Source organism: Cydia amplana, chromosome 4 (assembly GCF_948474715.1).
Source record: "Cydia amplana chromosome 4, ilCydAmpl1.1, whole genome shotgun sequence".
In the NCBI taxonomy this organism is placed as follows: domain Eukaryota; kingdom Metazoa; phylum Arthropoda; class Insecta; order Lepidoptera; family Tortricidae; genus Cydia; species Cydia amplana.
The window spans coordinates 3,351,930-3,374,322 of NC_086072.1; the positions used below are offsets into that span (position 1 = coordinate 3,351,930).

General features: G+C 35.6%; 1 protein-coding gene across 1 annotated transcript in view; it reads right to left on the reverse strand.

Moving 5' to 3' along the window:
* LOC134663106 (cholinesterase) overlaps positions 1-2,469 on the reverse strand; it is a 30,867-nt gene extending 28,398 nt beyond the window's left edge. Inside the window, exons 1-2 of the mRNA XM_063519439.1 lie at positions 1,738-2,469; positions 511-660 (exon numbers count right to left, since the gene is read on the reverse strand). Coding sequence (XP_063375509.1) covers positions 511-660; positions 1,738-2,043 — 456 coding nt within the window. The 5' untranslated portion in view covers positions 2,044-2,469. The remainder of the gene's footprint in view (positions 1-510; positions 661-1,737) is intronic.
* Between the last annotated feature and the right edge of the window lie 19,924 nt (positions 2,470-22,393).

Sequence of the window (22,393 nt, forward strand, 5' to 3'; positions counted from 1 at the left end):
AAAATAATTTCATACATAGCTCTAATGATCGAAGATTGTTTGATGTGCATTGAAACGCAGCTGCTTCAGCTGATTGATCCAATTTAACCAATTCTGTTGAGTGGCAGAATTGTTTAATAAGAACTTTGACAATTCATCAATTATAAACACAAAAATATAATTGTTGTTTTTAATGTATATAACCTTCAGTGAGTGCACAGTGAGTGCTATGAGGATACAAATAATTTGTTAGTGTTTTGAGAAAAATAAGAGAAAAGTTTGGATTGTTTTTGATAACATTTAACTTTATGATACACTAGTGACTGGCGCTGGCTTCGCACGGGTTAACAAATTATACATAAACCTTCCTCTTGAATCACTGTCTATTAAAAAAACCGCATCAAAATCCGTTGCGTAGTTTTAAAGATCTAAGCATATATACAGACAGACATACAGACAGCGGGAAGCGACTTTGTTTTATACTATGTAGTGATTTGTATAGTGTATTATAATATTCTTCAAATACATTACCTTAAATCCTTGCACTTGTCCATAGTTAGTGTTAACAAAGATGTCTCGCTTGAGCATCCGCGAGTCCCGTCGCTCCCTGCCTTGGAGGTCTTCTCTCCAGCCCCCGAGCACCCCCGGGAACAGGGCATCTGGGTTGTTTGGGTCTTGGGGCTGCAATCATAGCATATGGTATAGATTACCAAGATAGCTGTTTAGTTGTTACAGATAATAAATTTAATTACAGGTCCAAAAATATGTTGACAAAGAATTTTTAGGAATATTTTCCTTATTTACAGATTCTTCTACAGAATGTCAATAAAAATGAAAACTACAGTCATTAAACTAAAACAAAATAGGGTAATTCGCCAGTAACTGGGCACCCTAAACTAAAAATAATTCTATTCACCTATAAACTAATGTTACTGGCGAATTACCCTAATATTTTCTTTAAATGTTTGTTCAAATTATCCCGCTGTAAAAAAAAATTGTCAACTCAATTATTTTTGGGCCACACTGTTGCACATACAATGTTTTCTTTTTTAACTGGATTAGGTCCCGTGCTTCCACATCTAAAAAATATAACAGAAACTAAAAAGCAGAAGCCCAAAGTAAAAGGGTTGAATTTAGGGTAGATTATTCTAATTAGATTATATTTTAAGTTACTTCAGACAGTTTATAAGATTCTCAGAAGTGTTGTTATTTATTTATTCAAGTAGAATTTTTTTTTGTGTAATTTATGCCAAAATTTGATATCATATTATAATAAAACATGTTATAAAGCTTAGTAATGTTCTGCAATAAACTTTTGTAATGTAAGTACCCAATTATTTTTAACATTATCAGGATATCAGGACCACCCAATGAAAAGCAAGGGACCAGAAGACATGTTAGTAATCAAGGAAGTAACCCACAATATTCCTCAAACACGGAGTAGCAATGAAGGATTTCGTTGAGTGTTCCATTTTCGAAAAGTTCCATTCCAGTATTAGTTGCGGATGGCATGTGTCATACGCCACACGTTAAAAACATTGATGACACGCCTGTCGTGCCATCCGCATCGAAACGGTTAAGAAGCAAGTTTTGCAAAACTGTTAAATATTAGTTACTATTTATTTTCTTTGTCTTATTGTCTTAAGTACTGTTCAACTGTAAGATAAAAAGTTTCTGTTAGATGTCTGACAAAGTGAACAAACAGTCATGTAATCAAGGAATTCAGTAGACAAACAAGTTAAAAATTCAAAAACTTACTGTGTTAAACTTGTATGAGTCATCCAAAGGGTTTGTGTTTAGGGGATTGTATGGAAAACCTCCCGGCTGGTTTATACTAGGGTTGAAAGGATTGTACCGGGTTGGATCCGTCCCATACCTCCTGCTGTTATAAACATAAGTCCTATAATCACTGTCTCCAGGATTAGGCAGTCTTGTCTCTTGAGAACTGTCCGTTCTTTGCGTTTTATAATATTCGTTGTTATACTGTCCATTGTATAAGTCTTTGTTCGATTGGCATTGCACATTAGCAGTCAGAAAAAGGGCTAATAATGTTTTCTGGAACATTTTTCTCGCATCACAAGCACCCTTGCACACAGTAATTAAGAGAAGTTTTGATGAATCACATAGTCGATGTAAGTTGTAGTTTGTGTCACTTTACTTCGAACTTAAATACTTCCATGAAATATACATAGTTCATAATCACTTTATAAATAAAACAACACTAATTAAACGTTATTAATCTTACAATTTATAAGAAAATCTGGTTACTCAAGTTACTGAAGAACAAAACATTACACTGTGCCCTAAATGTGATGTATTTGCATTCTTTTTATCAGAGTAGCCCTATATTTTTATCTAGTACAATGTCGCTACAGCATTAGGGCCTTATCTTTTATAATCAATGAATTTATCAGATAAAAGGCGATAGTGACTACGCCCACTACAATCACTGCACAATTTTTGTTTATATCTTGTTAAAGTTGAACGGACTCATTCGCTAGTTGTAATAAAATAAATTATTTATGTCTATGGTACGGTATCTTTACCACAGAGTAGAAACAAGCTGTCGTTTATTTAAACACGTTTAAGTAGACAAAGTTAAAGCCATAACACACTACCGCACCGTTCAAGGTCCGCGCCGCACCCACAAGTAATTATGTTTTGTAAGGTAATCCATGTTGTAACAATTTAATTTAAGATATCTCTTTCTCGCCTCACTTAGCGGTGCACCAAGGTCGCGGTGCGGTGCGATAGTGTGTTGTGGCTTTAAGGCAAGGAGATTTGTTATCACAGAATATTCATATTTTATAATAGTTTGGCAAGCCATTTCCGTCAGTAGAAAAATAAAAGGCTGCAAGATGGTTGCAAATAAAAAAAATGTAGGTGCGAAATGGTGCGAAGGATTGCCTACTACCAGATACATTATGTACATATTACCTGTTCATGCCAAGTTTCATGTAAAACATAAGCATGTCGTTTTAAAATGAGAGCATTACTTCGATTGTATGTGAGCGGCTTTTTGTGAGGGTTCTTCTGACTCTTAACCCTTAAATGCATAATGATGTATATATGCATCGTATATTTGATGGTCCGTGGCTCAATATGCAGCTATCCAAAATAAATGACAATGAGTGATATCATAAGAAAAACTAATCCGGTTTCCGATTTTTTATATAAATTTACGCAATATTTTAATTTATAAAAATTACATTCGTTTTAAGACGATATGTCAGAAAATTTGAAAAAATTCATAATTTGATGATTTTTAGTATGTGATATTGTATGTTTTTTTGGGTTTAGTAATTATTTTATATTTAAAAACTCTATCATAATAGGTGTATCACAAATAGTGTACCTTTCTGATGATAGTAGTATTTATCATATATCTCTTACTGAAAATTGTATATTTACATAAATATGATTTAGCCTATGCAACTTCTAACACTGATTTCGCAGTGAAAATCGATGTTATATTTTTTTTACCATTTTTCCCATAATCAGCAAACAATTACGTAACACATATATTAATTTCGGGCAAACAGAAAAAATCATGCATTTAAGGGTTAATAGACAAGAAAGCCTAAATTGTTTGCCTCAGTTTCATTCACTAGAAAAAAATTAATCGCCTGCAGTTTTTAAGTAGCAAGGTGGCCAAGGTGATTAAGATTATGATCCATAATGAAGAAAATCACATAAAAGAATTAGTAAGTAAGATACCGTAAAAGTATAAACCTTTGCCCTTTAACATAAATTTGCCCACCGCGTCACAGTTTAGTAAAAGCGAAATAACATCTTAGAAAAGTAAATTGGGGTACCTACGTACCTACTACCACTACTATTTAATTTTCCCTTCTGTTACATTTAATATGTTACCGTAAAATATAAAACTTAAAAGATACACTTTCTTCACTTTCTTCAGAAAGTACTATTACATACTAGAGAAAATGATCTACCAAACACTCTGTAAGTATTTTTGCCGCCAACATTTCAAGTCATCAAAAAATACCTACAGCCTACCTAAATGCACATACACTTATCCCGCAAAAATTGTAAAGGGAAAATATTTTCATCTGAAATTATATCGAGGCCCGCATTCCGCGAACCGTCTCGTCGGCAGTTCTTGCAAACGCAAAGAGAATGAAAGACGGAATGAATATATTTTGGATGTATTATCAACGACGTTAAACGTATGGATATTTTATTCAAGTTTACCCATAAGGGCATTAGTCTGATTAATTTTTATTTCTTAGAATTTTGGAATGTGTTGTTATTAATGACCCTGGAACCCTTATTTTTTATATTCAAGGAAAAATTGAAAAATTAACTGCATCGGGCCAGAATTGAATTTGCGACCGATCGGGACACCGGTCCGATCGCACTTATCCAAATGTGCTAGGTACCGAAGTTAACCAGATCCAGAAGCGGGAGAATCATTCCATTCCCTCCTTTTTTGTTTACAGACCTTAGTGACCTTGTCGCTAATGCGCCTCCCTGAACCCACCCTCTGCCTGAGCAGTGGCTAAAAGTCGGGACATCGAGAGAAGATAATGTTACAGACCAGCAGGTGAACATTAGAACTGCGTGAAGGAATATCATATTTGATTCACCTAACTTTAAAAAAAACATCGTTTTTTTAATGTTCCAATAAAGTAACGATATATAGTTTTTCAAAGGACTGTCTCATTTCAAAGATAGACAGAGATAATCATAGTATCTTTGTCTTACACGAGTACTAGCACCCAAAAGAAAAGGATGAGTATAGTTTTTTTGTTCATATTTACTGACAAATTGGTTTGACCAACTATACACTTAAGATGTCGATATTATAAGGTAACCTACCGAAGTACAAAAAAATTACATGTTCATATACAGCTGTCTCAACTGATTATGTAGAGTTTTGCAAATGGTAGCGCACTTAAGACTTCATCATGCTTATGTGCAGGTCGGTTCAGTAAAAGAAACCAGTTAAGGTGCCTTTTGTGACATACGGCTGTGCAGCACAGCAGCTGTTTGTTGCTTTTCACCACACCAACTGTTAAAGGCTCTCTCGAATGTTCAAAAACTGATAGCAAAGTTGCATTTTATTCACATGTGAGGGAAATTAATCAAATGCAAATTATGAGTTGTTTTCTTATGTTTGCTGGTAGAATTGACTTTTATAATCATAACCGGGCACGATTGTGTGGCTAAAAAATATAGAATGAAATGACGGGACTCCGGTTTCTACAGTTTTATTTCATGAGTAACTTCTATCGCGGTAATATTATGTCAGTACCTACTCTTGGATCGCCGTTTCACCCTCTAGGTACTTTTGATACTGACTGTACAATGTAACATAATATATCTATTGTCTATATTATTGATTCTTGTTTGAATTTACTACAACCAGCTAAAACGTGGTTGTCTAGATTTCAGACTCCACCCAGCCAGACAGATACCTAGGTAATGCTGGTACATTATCTAGACTACCACAAAGCACTTAAATCCTAAAGTCAATTTCCATGCGATACGATACGAGTTCCATTACACGTTACTAGGCATCCGGCACACAAAACCTAGGCATTCAGCCGCTACCAATCCAATCTAATATTTAATTTAATTAATTTTATCTTAACCAATGCCTCTTTCTAGGAGGTAGAGGGATTTTTTCTACCTAAGTGTACTATTGACCCCGTGAAAATTGTGTGTGAAAATTTCCAAAAACTGAATCGTAAAATATTCTATATAAGTACCTACATAAATACCTAATTATACGGGCGTCGGACATGTAATTTTCTATGACGGCTCATCGGTGATTACGTGGTGTTTTCCATAGAAAACGAAGCCCTAGCTGGAAGCTCCGGCCCGGTCCCGGCCCGGTCTAGCGTTAGTCAGTCAATGGTTATTCCCTCAATGTGTCAGGCAGGGGGCAAGTCCATTTAGACATTCTCTGTCTGCTTTTTAGCAGATTCCCCGATTTCAGTACGTACCTACATAGAAAGTCTAAGTGAAATACCCTACGCTGAACGCGCGAACCAATACGACTTCAATATAATTTCAATATCTCCACTCAGCGCAATCGGAAATAGACCCTCAAGTCACGTGCGCTCTTTCAATCTCGACTGTACTAAAACCACATATCACAAACGACTAAAGGGTATACATTTGTCTAGGTGGTTAGGCCGTTTTGGATGGGTTGACATGGATGATTGGATGACGATCTCTGCAGGAGCTTAATTCCATATCGTAAACAAATCGTGGATCGGCTGGGAGCCGTGCGGGCACATTATTCATCGGTACCGGGAGCTAGGGCAAAATAGAAATTGCCGGATGAAGGTGGTACTTTCATAATAGCATTCAAATATTTGGTCACGAATGCTCATTGAAAGGGATGTCTTAAGCAGTTCGAGGTCATTTCCTGACGGCCAGCGTCCTACATCACCTACATAATACATGTAGTCTGTTCGGAAAGAGAAAAATCGTGGAATATATATGTATTGGGCCCAATACATTACACGACTCTTCTCTTTCCGCACAGACTCTACTAGTAGATATGAAAATTAAGTTAAAATTTTACGGTCACAACACGATGATATCAAAACGATGTTTAAATGATGTCAGTTAGTTATTTCACAGTCATTTTCGTTCTGACTTGTCTGCATGTACATGTACCTGACCTAGCCACACGTACCTACCTATTAACTAGACTAGATTGATCTGCTCTAAGAGACAATGTAGATCCGAATCGGAATCTGTCGCGGCATGCTTCTGTAAACAGCTAACGATCGACATTTTTACAGTTATTTCTGTATCAATTAACCGTTTTCAATGTTTATTTTTGTTTCCTTGCCTTCTCCCTGAAATACTAGCTCCATGTATTGACTAGATTGATCTGCCCTAGACAATGCGGATCCCAATCTGCCGCGGCATGCCACTGCAAACAGTTCGCGGTCGGCATTCCTGCTGCACCTCAATCTTGCAAGCTTAATTCGAGGTTATGTCATTTGGTGCGGGCCTATTTGCTTTTCAATTTTCATGTTCAAGCTTGGTAGGCTTTAAAAGCTCCGGCGCAGTCTGACATACCTTATGCCATTCGCATTTTGAATGTAAATACGAGTAACCTCGTGACACGATCGTACGACCGTTGATATATGTAGGCCTTCAGTGGCACCTGGTCTAGAGTATCAAAATGTCCATGTAACCAGAAAGTCTAACTGTACAAAATGAAGAATTCAAAATGTCCACACTATCAAAATGACTACAATATTAAAATGACATAATTTCAAAATAACTAGATTATCATAATGTCAATATTATAAAACTGACTGGATTATCAAAATGTCAATATTATCAAAATGACTAGATTATCGACACTATATTTTGAAAATCCTTCAGTGGCACCAGTCTAGAGTATCAAAATATCTAGGGTTTATCGAAAGAAATATTTTAAATATAGGTATAAAATAACTAAGATTTATTTAAATGTTATATTACAAAATCTACATTATAGGCATTTATCATTTAGTTATGCATTTATTCAAATAAAAAAATATACAATGGCGACTCCACTGCATTACTTGTGCTAAAAAATGCCACCAGAATCCTAAACCTAAGAGCGAACTCCTATTGTGAAGACAATTGTTTAGGCGTTACTTTGATTTATTTTTATCAAGCAGAAACGTCTGCTAACGATACCCACTCCACTTCCACTTTTCCTTTATCTCTAAGATTTGTTACTTTGATTATTTCGAAGCATTCTAGTCATATTGATAGTTTAGTCTTTATGATATTATTCTAATAGTCAAGTTAATATTGTCGTCATTTCGATACTATGGTCATTTTGTATAATTGGTCAATATTAACACTTGGACATTTTGTATACGGAGACATTATGATACCCTAGACATTTTGATACTCTAGACCAGCGGGCTCAGCACGGTTACATTTTTATCGACTATCACTATGCCCGTCACTTTCGCACTTACATACTTGTTAGAACGTGACAGGCATGGTGATAAACGATAAAAATGCGACCGTGCTACTAGGGCTGGTGCCACTGAAGGCCTAGTACCTACTTAATTCCATATAGGTATTATTAAGTAAATGTTGTGTCAACCATGAATCCAGTACGGACAAGTGCCCTTATGGGGGCACCTAAGCTCACCCTATTTACAACCACAAATAAAGGGTCAGACGGCTTTCTATTGTGAACAATATTTACCTAGGTACTTGCTGGGAAAAGTGCGGTAAAGGTGGAAAGCTCTAACTATTGTTTTTTGTGTTAGTGCGTAGTTGCAGTTATACATTAGGTACATGGTTACACTTACTTTATTCGTGCGCCACGTAATACGAGTAGGTAGGAACACAAACTTACAAACATTCTGATAGTTACGCCAGGCGTGTCTCACTCCGCGATTTCGACGCTTTGCTACAGGTAGCTAAAAGTACATCCGTTCGGCCCCAATTTTGGGGAAAGCCATAAGCCGCGCGTGGCGCTGTCGCCACCTAGCGGCCATATCTGTGCTGATCGTAATAGACGCGTTTTGTTAGAGAGTGAGTCTTCTGTACTTAGTACTATCATTTATTCTGTGGTTACGCATAAACTAAAGACATTTGGTACTTTTTCCTACGGCATTCTACGCAAGAACCCTCAAAAGGACTTCCATAACCATTCTAGAACTACATAATTCTACTTGTTTAAAACCAGTTCCCAAGCCCTTTGTAACCTCTTACGTGTAGAGGGTCTCGAAAGTCGGAGGGCCCTCGGCTAATCTGTCAAGTTACTGTTTGAGCAAGTTATCGGCGCAGGGTACGGGCGAGATGAGTTGGAATTTGTTTCTTAAGAGCATTAAGATTCCGGGGCAAGGGTTATGCAAATGATTTGCTAAATAGTTAAAGTTAAAAGAGATAAAAACCTGCCAAGTGTAATTTGAAAGAGACTGAGCGTTCGGTAGAGTTACAGTTAAACCATGAAAGCATCGAGAACTAAGGATGAATCAAGCTAGACCGGACCGGGACCGGGCCGGAGCTTCCGGCTCTTCGTTTTACATGGAAAGCACCACGCACGTGATCAGTCGTCATAGAAAATGACATGTCGGAGGCCTCAGCCATCCGCTCATGCTTTAAAAATGTATTGTAAGTATATGTAAGTAGGTAGGTATACCTAGAGTGGTGGTGGTGGGGATTAGTCCACGACTGACCCTATCGTTTTCTTTATGATGAAACTGGCGACCCGCCTCGGCTTCGCACGGGTTAACAAATTATATATAAACCTTCCTCTTGAATCAATCTATCTATTAAAAAAAACCGCATCAAAATCCGTTGTGTAGTTTTTAAGATCTAAGCATACATAGGGGCAGACAGCGGGAAGGGACTTTGTTTTATACTATGTAGTGATGAGAGCCTTTCATCCCTTGGTTAACAATCTTCTATTCTATGTGTTATACAGACTTACGGGATAATTTATTAATGCTTGATAATCTGCAAGTACCCCATGGACCCATTTTGACGAACTTTCACACAAAGTTCAGGGCTATATTTAATCCGCCAAGTTAAATTTGCTTAGCGCTCCCTTAAGTAACAAAACTTTAGTTTTAAATCATCGCCCTCTGGGAAAAGTATTTTTTTGCCATTTTTACATAAACCACAGGGATATAATGTTAATCATAGACTATGTATCATGTCTCATACCTCATTCTTGAACTTATGTAATATCAGTTCAGTCATCAGCTTTAATTAACGTATTGACATATTTATTCATGTAGAATAGAATATAATAGAATTTATTCAGGACGGTTAAGGACAAAAACACCAAAAACTTAACTAAAACATGTCACAAAAACACCTTATAACGTCAAATAAAAGGTTCCCACTTAGCTTGGTATCAAGGTACATTGACGCTGGTCTTCCATGGAAGCTTCCTTCCTCTTCCTTCCAAAAAACGCGAAGTAGCTATACAAATAAGATAAAAAAGTTCTTACTAAACTTGACAGTTTAGTTTTTTATTCATATTTAGACAATATTGCAGTGGATACATCCTGGTATACTCCTATAAAGTATACTCCTACAGCTAAAGTTCATTGTGACCTATGGTACCAATTCTGTCGTAAATATTCTTGAACAAGCTTTCAGCCAATAGATTCAATCTGCGAATCTCCGGAGCACCGGCTAATCTCTATTCGGCGTAGCAAGTTGATGTTTTGACAAGATTCGGCATTCAGCAATGTCGCTCTGTATTCTGAAGCCACAGCTTGTTGGAAATTGGTGGTTTTAGATTGTGAATGTCTACGACATAGCAAGATGTTCGTGCCGGTTTCTATGAATGAAGTTGGTTACCTACATTCTTCAATGTAGATTTGCCAATTTTTTTTTGCCTAATTTCATATGCGGGGTTCTCCCCGCATATGGCCACGGGAAGTAAACGTAGATACCCGGACAAGTGGGTCAAAATAGTTACCTATTAGACCCACGGAACGTCATAGATGGTGGAGGTCGGAGCGTAAGTACCTAACACCGAAAAAAGATGACGGGACAAATTGGTCTCATTTTACCTGGAATGGTGGGAAACGACAGGGTTCAGTGGAAAGCTAGGGGAGGCCTATACCACTAAATTGACAAAAGTGGGATACTAAATTATCAACAATAAGTACCTATCACAAATAAATTGTCAACGTATTTTAGGGCCAGTCTGTAAAATGAAGGAAGAAAACCACATTGACCAGAATTATTTTTATAGCCTTTTACTTGAACTTTTTACTATTATACGTTATATCTTACGTAAAAAACTGATTTTCCGATTCATTTCCATAATATCCTTCAAACTGCAACATCTGCGTGTATATTAGCTATCTCCCCGCAAAAGGGAGACATTAGGGGTTGAATTGAATTTCGCAATAGTTGTGCGCGGTTTACCGTCAAATGTAAGCCTTTGAAAAGATGCCAGCGGAATGTTTAAGTAGTTATAATAATTCAGTTTCTACACGATGTTTTTCTACGTTGAAAGTTAGTGGTGAAAAGTGGCTGTTAGAAAAACTTGGGGAGTGTCTTAGCGAGGATAAACTTGTAGTGGGTGCGCTACGCGTACACTCACACTCCCTTAGTTTAGCCCCATATAAGCTTTTACATGACGTTATTCAAGACATTATAGATCGATACTCCAAGCAAGTTGTTTCATTCAACGTCCCACATCACATGGCGATCCTGCCAGTGCGGCCTTGCGCTGCACTGGCGGCGCGCCGCGCTAGGCAGAGAACCAAAAGCAAAATTCATCATTAAATTAAATATGAAAAATAATTTATGGACAATTGTGATAACTATAAACAATAGTGAAATTGACAGTGGACAAATTTAAATACTGCGAAGTGGAATTAACTATTAACTACTATTAAAATCCGTGGAACTGTTTGAACACTTATAGTGAATTGGTTGCTGGAACTTTACTTCATCAATTTGTGCTTTGATAAACTAGTGACAATGGACAGTTGGACACATTTCATTAAGTTATTACTAGATTTACAGTCATAAAAAGACGAAGTGCGTGAACAGTGACTCTCCTTCGATCGTGAAATAAATTGGTTATTTTGAGAAAGTGTAAAATCTTAACTACTGGTGACTTATGGACAAAAATTTGGATGGACAGAAAATAACGGTTTTAAAGATGGTCTATTTCAAAGTTATGTAATAAAAAGGCGGGATTTGTAGTGATGGTGTTGGTATGCTGCTGGGCGTTGTTCGTGTCGTGAGGCTGAAGGATGGGTGCTAAATAGAAATAAAAAGGATCGGCACAGACGACGAGAAATCCATCATGTTAAAATGAAAGAGTGCTTTATTGATATAGTTATAATTTCGTAGATTTTTTTTTCTGTTCTGAAGTTGTATTCCTAAAATGTGTAATACCCAAAGTTATGTAGTTAGTTGTTATGTAGTCTAAAAAAAATATAGGTATTCTAGCAATATATTTGGCTTAAGGGTATAGGTAGGTACATGACATACTTTCATCCTTGACAAATATGGCACATGACGGCGGCGCGTGCACTCCATACAAGGATTCGCAGGCGTCGTCTGTTATTTCATCTCAAGTTTCATAGTCTTCGTACACAGATTTAGATCATTTAAAATTTATTGTAATAAAATTAAATTTAAAGATTAATAAGTAACACTTAAATTATATGTTTCAAGTTTCAGATTTAAAAATATGACAGTAGGTATGTCACGTAATATGTTACGACTTTATCCATATACATTTAATGTTTAACTTTCATAGATTAAGTTTATTTTTACTTCGAATTTTAAATGTTTTTTTTAATGATGTTGTTTAATATTGTATCAGTCTAGACATTTTTTAATACACGGATTTGACATAAGAAACAAACAAAATAATGAGTATAATGACTTTTATATTAATGGATATGACTTTTAAAATAAAATGCGGTATTATAAAGAATAATATTGAATTAGGATTAGGAACAGAGTTTGCGGGTATTCGGTATGTTTAAAGTAAAGTTTAATGTTGGATTTCAAGGGTTGAATTAAAAGGTCTGTAAATATGTTTGTAACTGTGTGTATGGAAAGTCCTAAAGAAAGTTTGGTTTTTGATTGTTTTATGAGTAAAATGGAATTTGTTTGTTATTAGAAAAGTGCGTTAGCAAAATGATTGGGAAAACTAAAACAGATAAGTTTTTCAAAGGACGATTAGCCTGATCAACTAAGAGTTGCTGAAACTCTTATATGTTGCAGTTTTCATGGTGTATGTGGTTGATTTTTAAATGTGTTTCTTTTTGTGACAGTGAAATATGAAAGAAAATGAATAGAAATAAGTAATATACCTATCGCATCTTCGGTGGCCCGAGAGGCGGCCTTGAGCGGTTAGGTTAGCAAGGGTACGCCAGGATACAAGGCAGGCACGGAATCCTTGGAGGTCTGACCATGATTCGATCGAGCATCAATCGTGGAGACTCCTTGGACACATGGAAGGATATGATGTAAGGAAGTGTTAAAAGAACTGCCTGAATGTGAATATAATTAAATAGTATGTGTGCGCGCTTAAAAATAAAATTTCCTTGTATCCTGAGTAAATAAATAGATATATTATTGTAAGGTCGGCCGACCACAAATGTAAATGCGTTGTGTACCCTTGCCATAAAAGAGATGCACGCTTTAGATGCACACCTTATGAAATAATTTAGTAAATATATGTAAATGATGAAAGTACTGACGTGTTTAACTAGTGAGTAGGTATACCTAAATGAAATGAACTTAAAAATAAATGCTTGCAAGAACCATGATATGACAAGATAAATTAATGAAAAAGAAACTACGTACGAAAAATAACAAACATGGACATTTTTTTTTATTGTATTTCTTAATTTTTTTTTTAATTATTGATTTTTGAACTTTTACTTGATATAAAAATGTTTTCTTATAAGTATTATGGACTTTCTTTGTGTGAATTTAAAATTATATTTTCGAATATAATTATCCTAAAGATAAGCGATACATATTATGTGAAAGTTTCGTTTCGTCATCAAGGCACGAATTTGTAATTAAGTGATTATATTATAAAATTAAGTACTTATGCATGCTTAAATTGTAATCATCATGTTTACGCGTTATAGAAATAGCTATTCCAGAGTAGCTTACATAAACATAAGATATTTCTTTTATTGATTTTACATAAGTGGGTAGGTACTTACCTAAAAAAAAAAATGTTTATATTGAGAATTTCAAAATTAGATACTTTTTGTTTGTTAACTTACTAATTTTTTTTATCATATAAAATTACAACCATGAATTATTGAACCATAAATGTTACAGGTTAAATAAAAAAAAATAGATTATTGAGTTTATTATATTATATTACGGTAATCTATTTTTTTTCTCAAGGAATGGAGATGTAGTGGGTGCGCTACGCGTACACTCACACTCCCTTAGTTTAGCCCCATATAAGCTTTTACATGACGTTATTCAAGACATTATAGATCGATACTCCAAGCAAGTTGTTTCATTCAACGTCCCACATCACAAACTCTGTTACCATGAAGCTTATTCTGATTGTAATATATATTAAATTTGATCTGGATTTGTTTTTGATATGATCTCTAAGTTCTTCTGTTCTTCTGCAACCGGAAAAAAAAATCTAGATAAAAATCATAACCGTTATTACAATCAGCATAAAGTATAACTCACGTTGGTACGGTCCAGGTTCAGGCCGAGGCACCACCACCATCCGACCATTCGTTTTCAATAGAAAGCATCACGTTCATCACTGTCATAGAAAACGAATTGTCCTTAAGCCTCCATTTCTACTTAGGTGAAAATTCACATATTTCTCTGAAGTCTGAACCTATTTTACTCGAGCAAGGTGTACAATATAGGGGTGTTTTTATAGCAAGTTTCAAAGGAACAAAGTGCAAACACCGTCTACCGATAGCAACATTGCGGGATTGTTGTCCTCAGGGCGTCTGGTCAGAGTACATATATGAAAGAGTATTATATATCTAAACAAATACTGCATACATGGGTAGTTACAAGGACCGTGACCGTGACCGGTCAAGGATTATCATGAATCCATCAGTGAGCGCTATTTCTCAAATGAGCCACGGTAATAATAATATTATTACCGTATATTATAGTAGTAGTAAATTCTTTATTGTACAAAAAGACATATTCAAAATAACATACAAGTAGTGAGAAGTACAAAGGCGAACTTATCCCTATGAGGGATCTCTTCCAGTTAACCTTTGAGTAGATGAGAGGAGAAAGTGAAAAGAGGGTTTTTTTACACGATTGTTATCTGCATCTGCACACTAGAACAAATTAAATTATTTTCAGAAAATAATTTAATTTGTTATTATTTTGAGTAGTCACACTACTATATAAATTATAAACTGAAATAAATGTCATATACTCAGAAAAAGTGACCCAAGCCTCTATAGTGCCCCAGGCTGGAATCGAACCAGCGTCCTCTGACGTCATGACATTTATTTCAGTTTACGATTATTATCGTTTTAACAACCTTACATGAACGACAAGACTAATCAGAGGAATACTAGAGACACATTTTATAACGTTGGCAAGTTCGATTCAGAGCCACACAGCCATATTCGAACTTTAAGATACGTCAAATATAAGATATTGAAACGATATGGATCGGATATCGGATAATATGTCAGTGTCAATATCTTATATTTGACGTATCTTAAAGTTCGAATATGGCTGTGTGGCTCTGAATCGAACTTGCCAACGTTATAAAATGTGTCTCTAGTATTCCTCTGATAGTCTTGCCGTTCATGTAAGGTTGTTAAAAAGATAATCGTGAAAAAAAAAATCCTAACGTACATTTACAACAAAATGATATCTAAATGATATCATATATTCAGTTGTCGTGTGTTTCGCCCGTGCCAAAACACGTACGGACAAGCGAAAAGCTAGCTAAATTGTATCATTTCGGTATCATCGAAGTGGCCTGTTAGGCTTCTAAAAATTTACACATTCACGATGATTTGGTATAGTAAAAACAAGGAGTCAAGTTTTAAATGTCGTTTTCTTAAATATTTTGAGATAGGTTACTGTCATTGTCTCTACTGTGCGCAGGGCAAAATACCCATTGTGGTCTAATCTGTTCTTTATATGAAACAGCTTATTATTTTATGAAATTACCTACAGTTGTGACCATCTGTATACGGAGACTGGACTGGAGATATAACTAGAAAGAAAATACTGTTGCAAGGTGTTGAAAATATAACACTTTAAACTATCGCGTTTTGCACCTACACATAACGGAAAAAGGTAAAATAATGAAATTTGTTCGTGTCACCCCCGTTACACTTACTAACAATATATTTTATTGTTTAAGTAGTTTAGGTTTCAGCAAAGAGATTAGATAGTATAGAGGGGTCCTGTTATAGTAAATTTTGTAGTCACAGTAAATTTACTGCAATTTATCGACACACGACTAAAACTCAAAATGAAAACGTATAAATCAACAAAAATTATATATAATATGGATAAATTATTTTATTATTTTCGTATCATTTTGACCTGTTTTTTCACTGATACCTATGTGTTAAAATTGTTAAATATCAAACGGTGTCGTCAACGCCATCTAGCCGACCGTAGGCCAAAGGTGTGTGCGCCATTTATCCGACAATGACTTTTTCTTAATTTCCACGCACGTTTTTCCTTAGACTTTAATTCATCTTATACGGAGTTACATAATAATATGTCTTTGGTTTCAGGTTAGGTTTCTAAAAGTCCGAGTTTAGTTGTTTGTAACAGTTTGAGCATTTAATTTAAAGAGTCGTAAGGCCAAGTGCTACGACACTTGCTACGAATTTACGAGGGTCAGTGCTACGGCGTAGTGGCTCTACGGGGATTCGAGTATCAGGCCAATTCGAACGTGCAACTGATATCATAACTATTTTTGAATCATATTGGAATCATATCAGTTAGTTATCATTCGCGCGGGCGTCTGGCTCGCACTAATAATACTTGTAAGGACAAGTCTAAGCGAAAAGAACGCGCGAATGGCAGCTAACTGATATGAATCCAATATGATTCAAATAATGTTTTGATGTCAGGTGCACGTTCGAATTGGCCTGTATGTAGAGACCTGAAGGTGAATTCAGCTTTGATTATGTATTGGATTTTGAGTTTCGTTATTTGATAGAGGAAAAACAAAATTTATTTTTGAAGCAAACCATAATTTGATACAGAATGATTTTGTTATGTCTGACCATACTCGTTATTTAATTATGGGCTCAATACCACTAGTTTTAAATTTTCGCTATTATTAAATGACATGTCTTTGTGTGCGTGACTTCGTAAAAATCTCTTATTTTATTATAAAGTAGGTATAATTAAAAGCTACTTACTCTTCTAGAGACATTTTTCATAAAAGTTATCTCTCGTTCCTCTCAGCTAGAATGGACTCCTCGAAGGAAATTAGGGGGATGCATAAATTATAAGTTTTTGCCGTTTCTTGATAAATGGGGGGGATTTAAGTTGAGTTAGCTTAAAAATTTATAATCTTAACTTATTATGTAGGTACATTGTAAAGAAAGTTCGGAGATTTGGTTTGTTTAGAAGTTATGGGACAAGATGGGTCTTTCAAAAATAATGACAATTATTTTAGTGTGTAAAATATTTTGATTTAAATATTTAATAGGTACCTACTCGTAAATATTTGAAGGTCATACAAATAATTGCTGCTTTAATGCTTTGCAATTAGATTTCCCAGTGTAATAAGGTCTAAAAATTAAAGCACTCATATTGTCCATACAATAATATAAATAAATCGATAACGCTACAACTGTTATAAAAGCTTGACAATACAAACATGCCAATTAGAACGTACATTGATATAAGAATATTTATAATTTATAGCGTATATACGACATGTTTTACAATTAAGCGCAAACTTTACAGATATTAACACCATATCACAGCTATAGTGAAAAATACCAGAGAACAAAGATAGGCATTACAATATATTCGACAACTGAAATTAACTCCTTGTAAATAATACTAGGAAATACATGACAGAGGTTGGACACCGAGCTAGAATGAGCTTTCGGCAAGAAGGTAACATACGATGTAACAGTAATAAATACGACGAATGTTTATTTACAAGCAAACGGGTTTACTTTACCCATTCCCCAAGTTAAAAAGAGGAAAAGCTGAACACGAAAAGTCGCACAGCTTTTTGGCCGAATTTAGCAATTTTAATGGAGACGTCTCAAGCCAAACCACACATATTTTACTTTGGCAAATCTTAAACCCTTTGAGCGCCACGCCTATCGTGCGAAACCTGAACTGAACCTTGTCGGAATGCACGAAGACTGATTTTAGGCTGTAGTCGCGCGCGTCTGTTGACGTCTTTGGCGGTCAAAGGGTTAAAGAAACTCATACGAATTTAAAGATGCGAGAGTTCCCATTTGCAACTGAACGTTTAAAACATGGGTTTAAGGAGGCAAGGAATGTTTGAAGTGATATTGCCTCGAGCACTATTTTGCAAATGTTACTTCAGCACTTTTGATTTTGTGTAAAGGTGGTGCTTTCGTTATTTTGCTCCATTTTTTAAGTATAAAGTATACGGAGTGCATTAAATTTCTGTAGGTACAAGAGGGCCTCTCAATTTCAACCTCTAAATTAGACAATTTAGAGGTTTTCGCAAATGACTGTTTTACTCGACTACGGACAGGATTATAAATTTAGGTCTCTAGGTATTTATGTGATTACTAGCTTCTGCCCGCACAGCATAACTTCGATTAAATATGTGGGAGCGGCTTTTTGGAGGCCGATTCGTGTGACTTAGAGACGATACCTAAGCCATCGCCTGTGCCGAGATTCACCATAGATGGCACTCCTAATTTTTTAATTTCCTTTCAGTCAGCTTCCATCTAAGGGGTGTGAGACGAAAAGTGTGTAATTTGGTTATTCTATCGAGTCCGTCGGGGTAATTGGTGCGGACGACCGGCGGAAGAGCCAGAGATCTAAAGATTATGGAATAGGGACCGCGCGCGTTGCGGGTCTGCCATCTTGTGGCGAATCGGAAACATAAACATGTACATTGCCAAAGCAAGTGCTGCCATCTACCGTTCTCGTACGTTTTCTTGTGTATTGTGAGTTCTGCCATCTTGTGGGCTACATCGGAAGTTATGCTTCACGTTTACGCCTCCCGCCAATAATCTGACAGCTGCCGCTATAGTGCATGTACGCTCCCTTTAGGTAAGTATATAAAATAACAACTTAGGAAATCTTTCTAATAATACATACCAACGTGATCACACCTTGCGTACGCTGATTTCATTTCCATTTTGTTGTATACCCAAGCTATCAATGTTGCAGTGCATTGAAAATCAGTCGGCAAAATAGATAGGTAAGTCCCTAAATTCGACTGTAGTATATAAATTCATATTAAATCGTAATTCCACTATAACTAGTATTATGGGCGTTAAAAAATGACCAGGCGAAGCTATCTCTGCAGTTGACTGTACATATACGATCAATTACGAGCGAAATAAATACACGCGTGGGTGATAGTAAAATGACGTCCTTTTTATATCCGAATGCACGTTTGAATTAGCCTTTTATTTTTGGAGCATATCCAGCTTGCCCCGATCCTTGTCGACACATCACTAATGGAGCTGCGATGGCCGACGACAACTTCCGGTTCGATTATTGACGTTTCAGCCGACGTCACTTGCGACCACTCAGCCCCGACAATGTCTAGGTAACACGGTTTAAAGTTCATCGTTTGAAGTAAAATCGACTTTTCAATGGCCAAAAATGTTATATTTGAAAATTAATCATCGCAAAATGTTAATGATGATATCACGATATATCTATAGAGAGGAACAATGTTTTCATTCGTGATATTCATAGTCCGGTATGTCGGGGGCAAAAAACATGCCATACGTCATAATTCCTTCTATGTACTTAAGAGTAATTTTCACTTTGTACTTGCACTTTTTAAACATCAAACCAATTTGCACCCACCAAACCGGGGTATGGTCATATTTGCTAAAACAAATGCTGGTTGTACGATTATTTAAAGACAAAAACCAGTAAAACATATAGATAGTTGGTCAAACCAAATTGTCAGTAAATAGGAACAAAAAAACTATACTCATCCTTACTTTTGGGTGCTAGTACAGTGGAATCCGCTTATAATGACAAACACAGTAGAATCCGCTTATAAAACAGGGTAGTGACAAACACGTCATACTAAGCGGATGTCATATAAAGCATTATAGCTGATTAACTTCTTATTTTTGTTAATTTTTTCCGAATTAATTTCGAATTCCTTTGTAAGAAATGCCACGCACGCACTAACGTCCTCGCAGGGAAAGACATGGGGACGGCCACGAAAACCAGCGAACGTGTCATTATAACAGGACATCATTTCATGAAAATAGGATTTATAGGTCATAGTAAGCGGTTTGTCACTATAAGCGAAGTCATCTTATCAGACCTTGTCACTAAGAATTTTATATGAAAACCAAACTTCGCACAGTTATTACGTCATAGTAAGCGGTTGGTCAGTATAGACGGTGTCATAATAAACGGATTCCACTGTACTAGTGTAAGACAAAGATATAATGATTCTCTCTGTCTATGTTTGAAATGAGACAGTCCTTTGGCAAACTACACCTATTTCATTGGCTGAAAAAACATCTTCCCCATCATCCCTCATTCCGGAACAAAAGACCTAAAGATCTTTTAAAATTTAAAGACGTTGAATCATCTTCAGGGGTATTTGATTTCTCAACATAATAGGCTCTACGGACAAAAGGAATCCTTTAATTAACCGAAACTTGCGAAAGGATAGAATTACGATGGATCAGGGAATCAGGGAAAAACGTAGACTTGAACCGGGTTCAGTGGCTTAAGCTTTTGAATGAATGAATGATCTTTTAATCTTGTTTTAGTAAAAAGAAGGTATAACACTTTAAACCCTCGCGTTTTGTACACATAATTAATGTTATTAATGAGTCGCGATTAAATTTCATTATTTTACTTTAAAGGTAAATTCATGAAATTTAATCACGTTAGGCGTTAATGACATTAATGAAAAAGAAGATACTTAATGATAAAAGTTTAATTCAGGCCACGGAATCTATGGGAGTTGCGTTGGTTTAAACTCTTTTTCGAAATGTCTTAGGTGTTACTGAGAAAAACTTTGGTTACGAATTTCAATATAAACATACTTTCTGGACAGCCACAACCTCAAAATATCAACTATTTCTTCCATGATCCCTCTGTTCTTGCAGGCGTCCATGGGCGACGGTTATTGCCTACAATCAGGTAATTCCTCAGCTTGTTTGCCTTCTATATATATTTATTCCTTCTACACACTATGTCTTATGGCTCCTCTACACGATGGGCCAGCGCCGGCCACTCCAAGGGACGCAGCCATGCGGTAGAATGAGATAGCAATATCACTTGCTCCCTCTAACGCATAAATGCGTCCCTTGGAGTGGCCGGCGCTGGCCCATCGTGTAGAGGAGCCATTATATTAATAAACACACGTATACAAACAATGTCTTGCTTATTCCATTGACTAAAGCCCAAAATTGTGTAAATATTTATGCCTTCTTACCTGTCCTTTGTACACTTAACAATGAAAATTAACCCAGTGAGAACCCTAAAGGGATCGTTAGTCCAATTGTTTAAGACTGAACAATTGAAAGTAATCTTAAACATAAATTTAAGCTTTGTACTTCGGTGGAATAAAAAAATTGCTAATCTTTTGGAGTTCTGTCGCTATTGTGACAAGACTTGATATTGTACTAAGTTACGGGATAATGGATAGGCTTTCATAAAGTTAATGTAAGTACTAAATTAATTTTGCGCTACTTAAGAATCGTCTGCTAGTGAAGCTACAATTCAATTCAACAGTTAATGTTTTGTTTTTATTACAGCAAACAGTACAAATTGTATTCCGTACTGCATTTGTTTGAAGCAAGCATGCATCTGATTACTCTTTGGGACTATTTGGTTGAGCAAATGTTTACCATGTTTAAACTGCATGTTAATTAACACGGGGAATATTCTACTTGCAATGTTAAGATTCTGGTTTAGTGTTAAAACAATTGTAGACAGAGGAGGTTTTCTTTTTTCCTGGTAGGCAATTATTTGTGTTTTTTCATAAATATTTTTTTTCTTTAATGTATACTTTCTATGTATAATATGTATACATATAAGTATTAATATTTAACTTTATATTACGTTGTCATCAAGACCTACAGCAGAAGCTTCATGAAATGTGTGAAAAGGTAACAACTTAAGGAGATATAAACTAATTGGCATTTGTATTATAAGTTATTGCAAAAAGGTTCTACTTTGCTCCAGTAACAAAGGAAATTATTAATATATATATTTTTTTGTTACTACATTTTAATAAAATAAACTTACCACTTTTAATAAATTATACCATTTTACATATGTACTTGAAAATATAATTACATGAATTACCCATCATAGGGAAGAAATATATGGTAGAGTCTGTGCGGAAAGAGAAGAGTCGTGGAATGTATGGGGCCCAATACATTCCACGACTCTTCTCTTTCCGAACAGACTCTATAGATAATTTATTTTTATGTAATATTAAAATTGGATACATAGTGATTTTAATTTAACTTTGTATACCTACAGAAGATAAATTCATTGTATAATGAATAACGTAGAATATGATTAAATACGGTAAAATTTAAAAAATCTATACAAATGGACTCAATTGATACGTCGATTTCATACCTGAATGGCGAATCAATGAAATGTTATCAACTCGTATCAAATTACTGAAAATTATCGATAGCTACTATCATAAATAATAAATAAATAATATCTTTTGATCCCAATAACATATTGAGATAATGAGTTAGTACAAGCTTATCTAGTATTAATCCATGCAGTTAAAAGATTAGGTAATGTT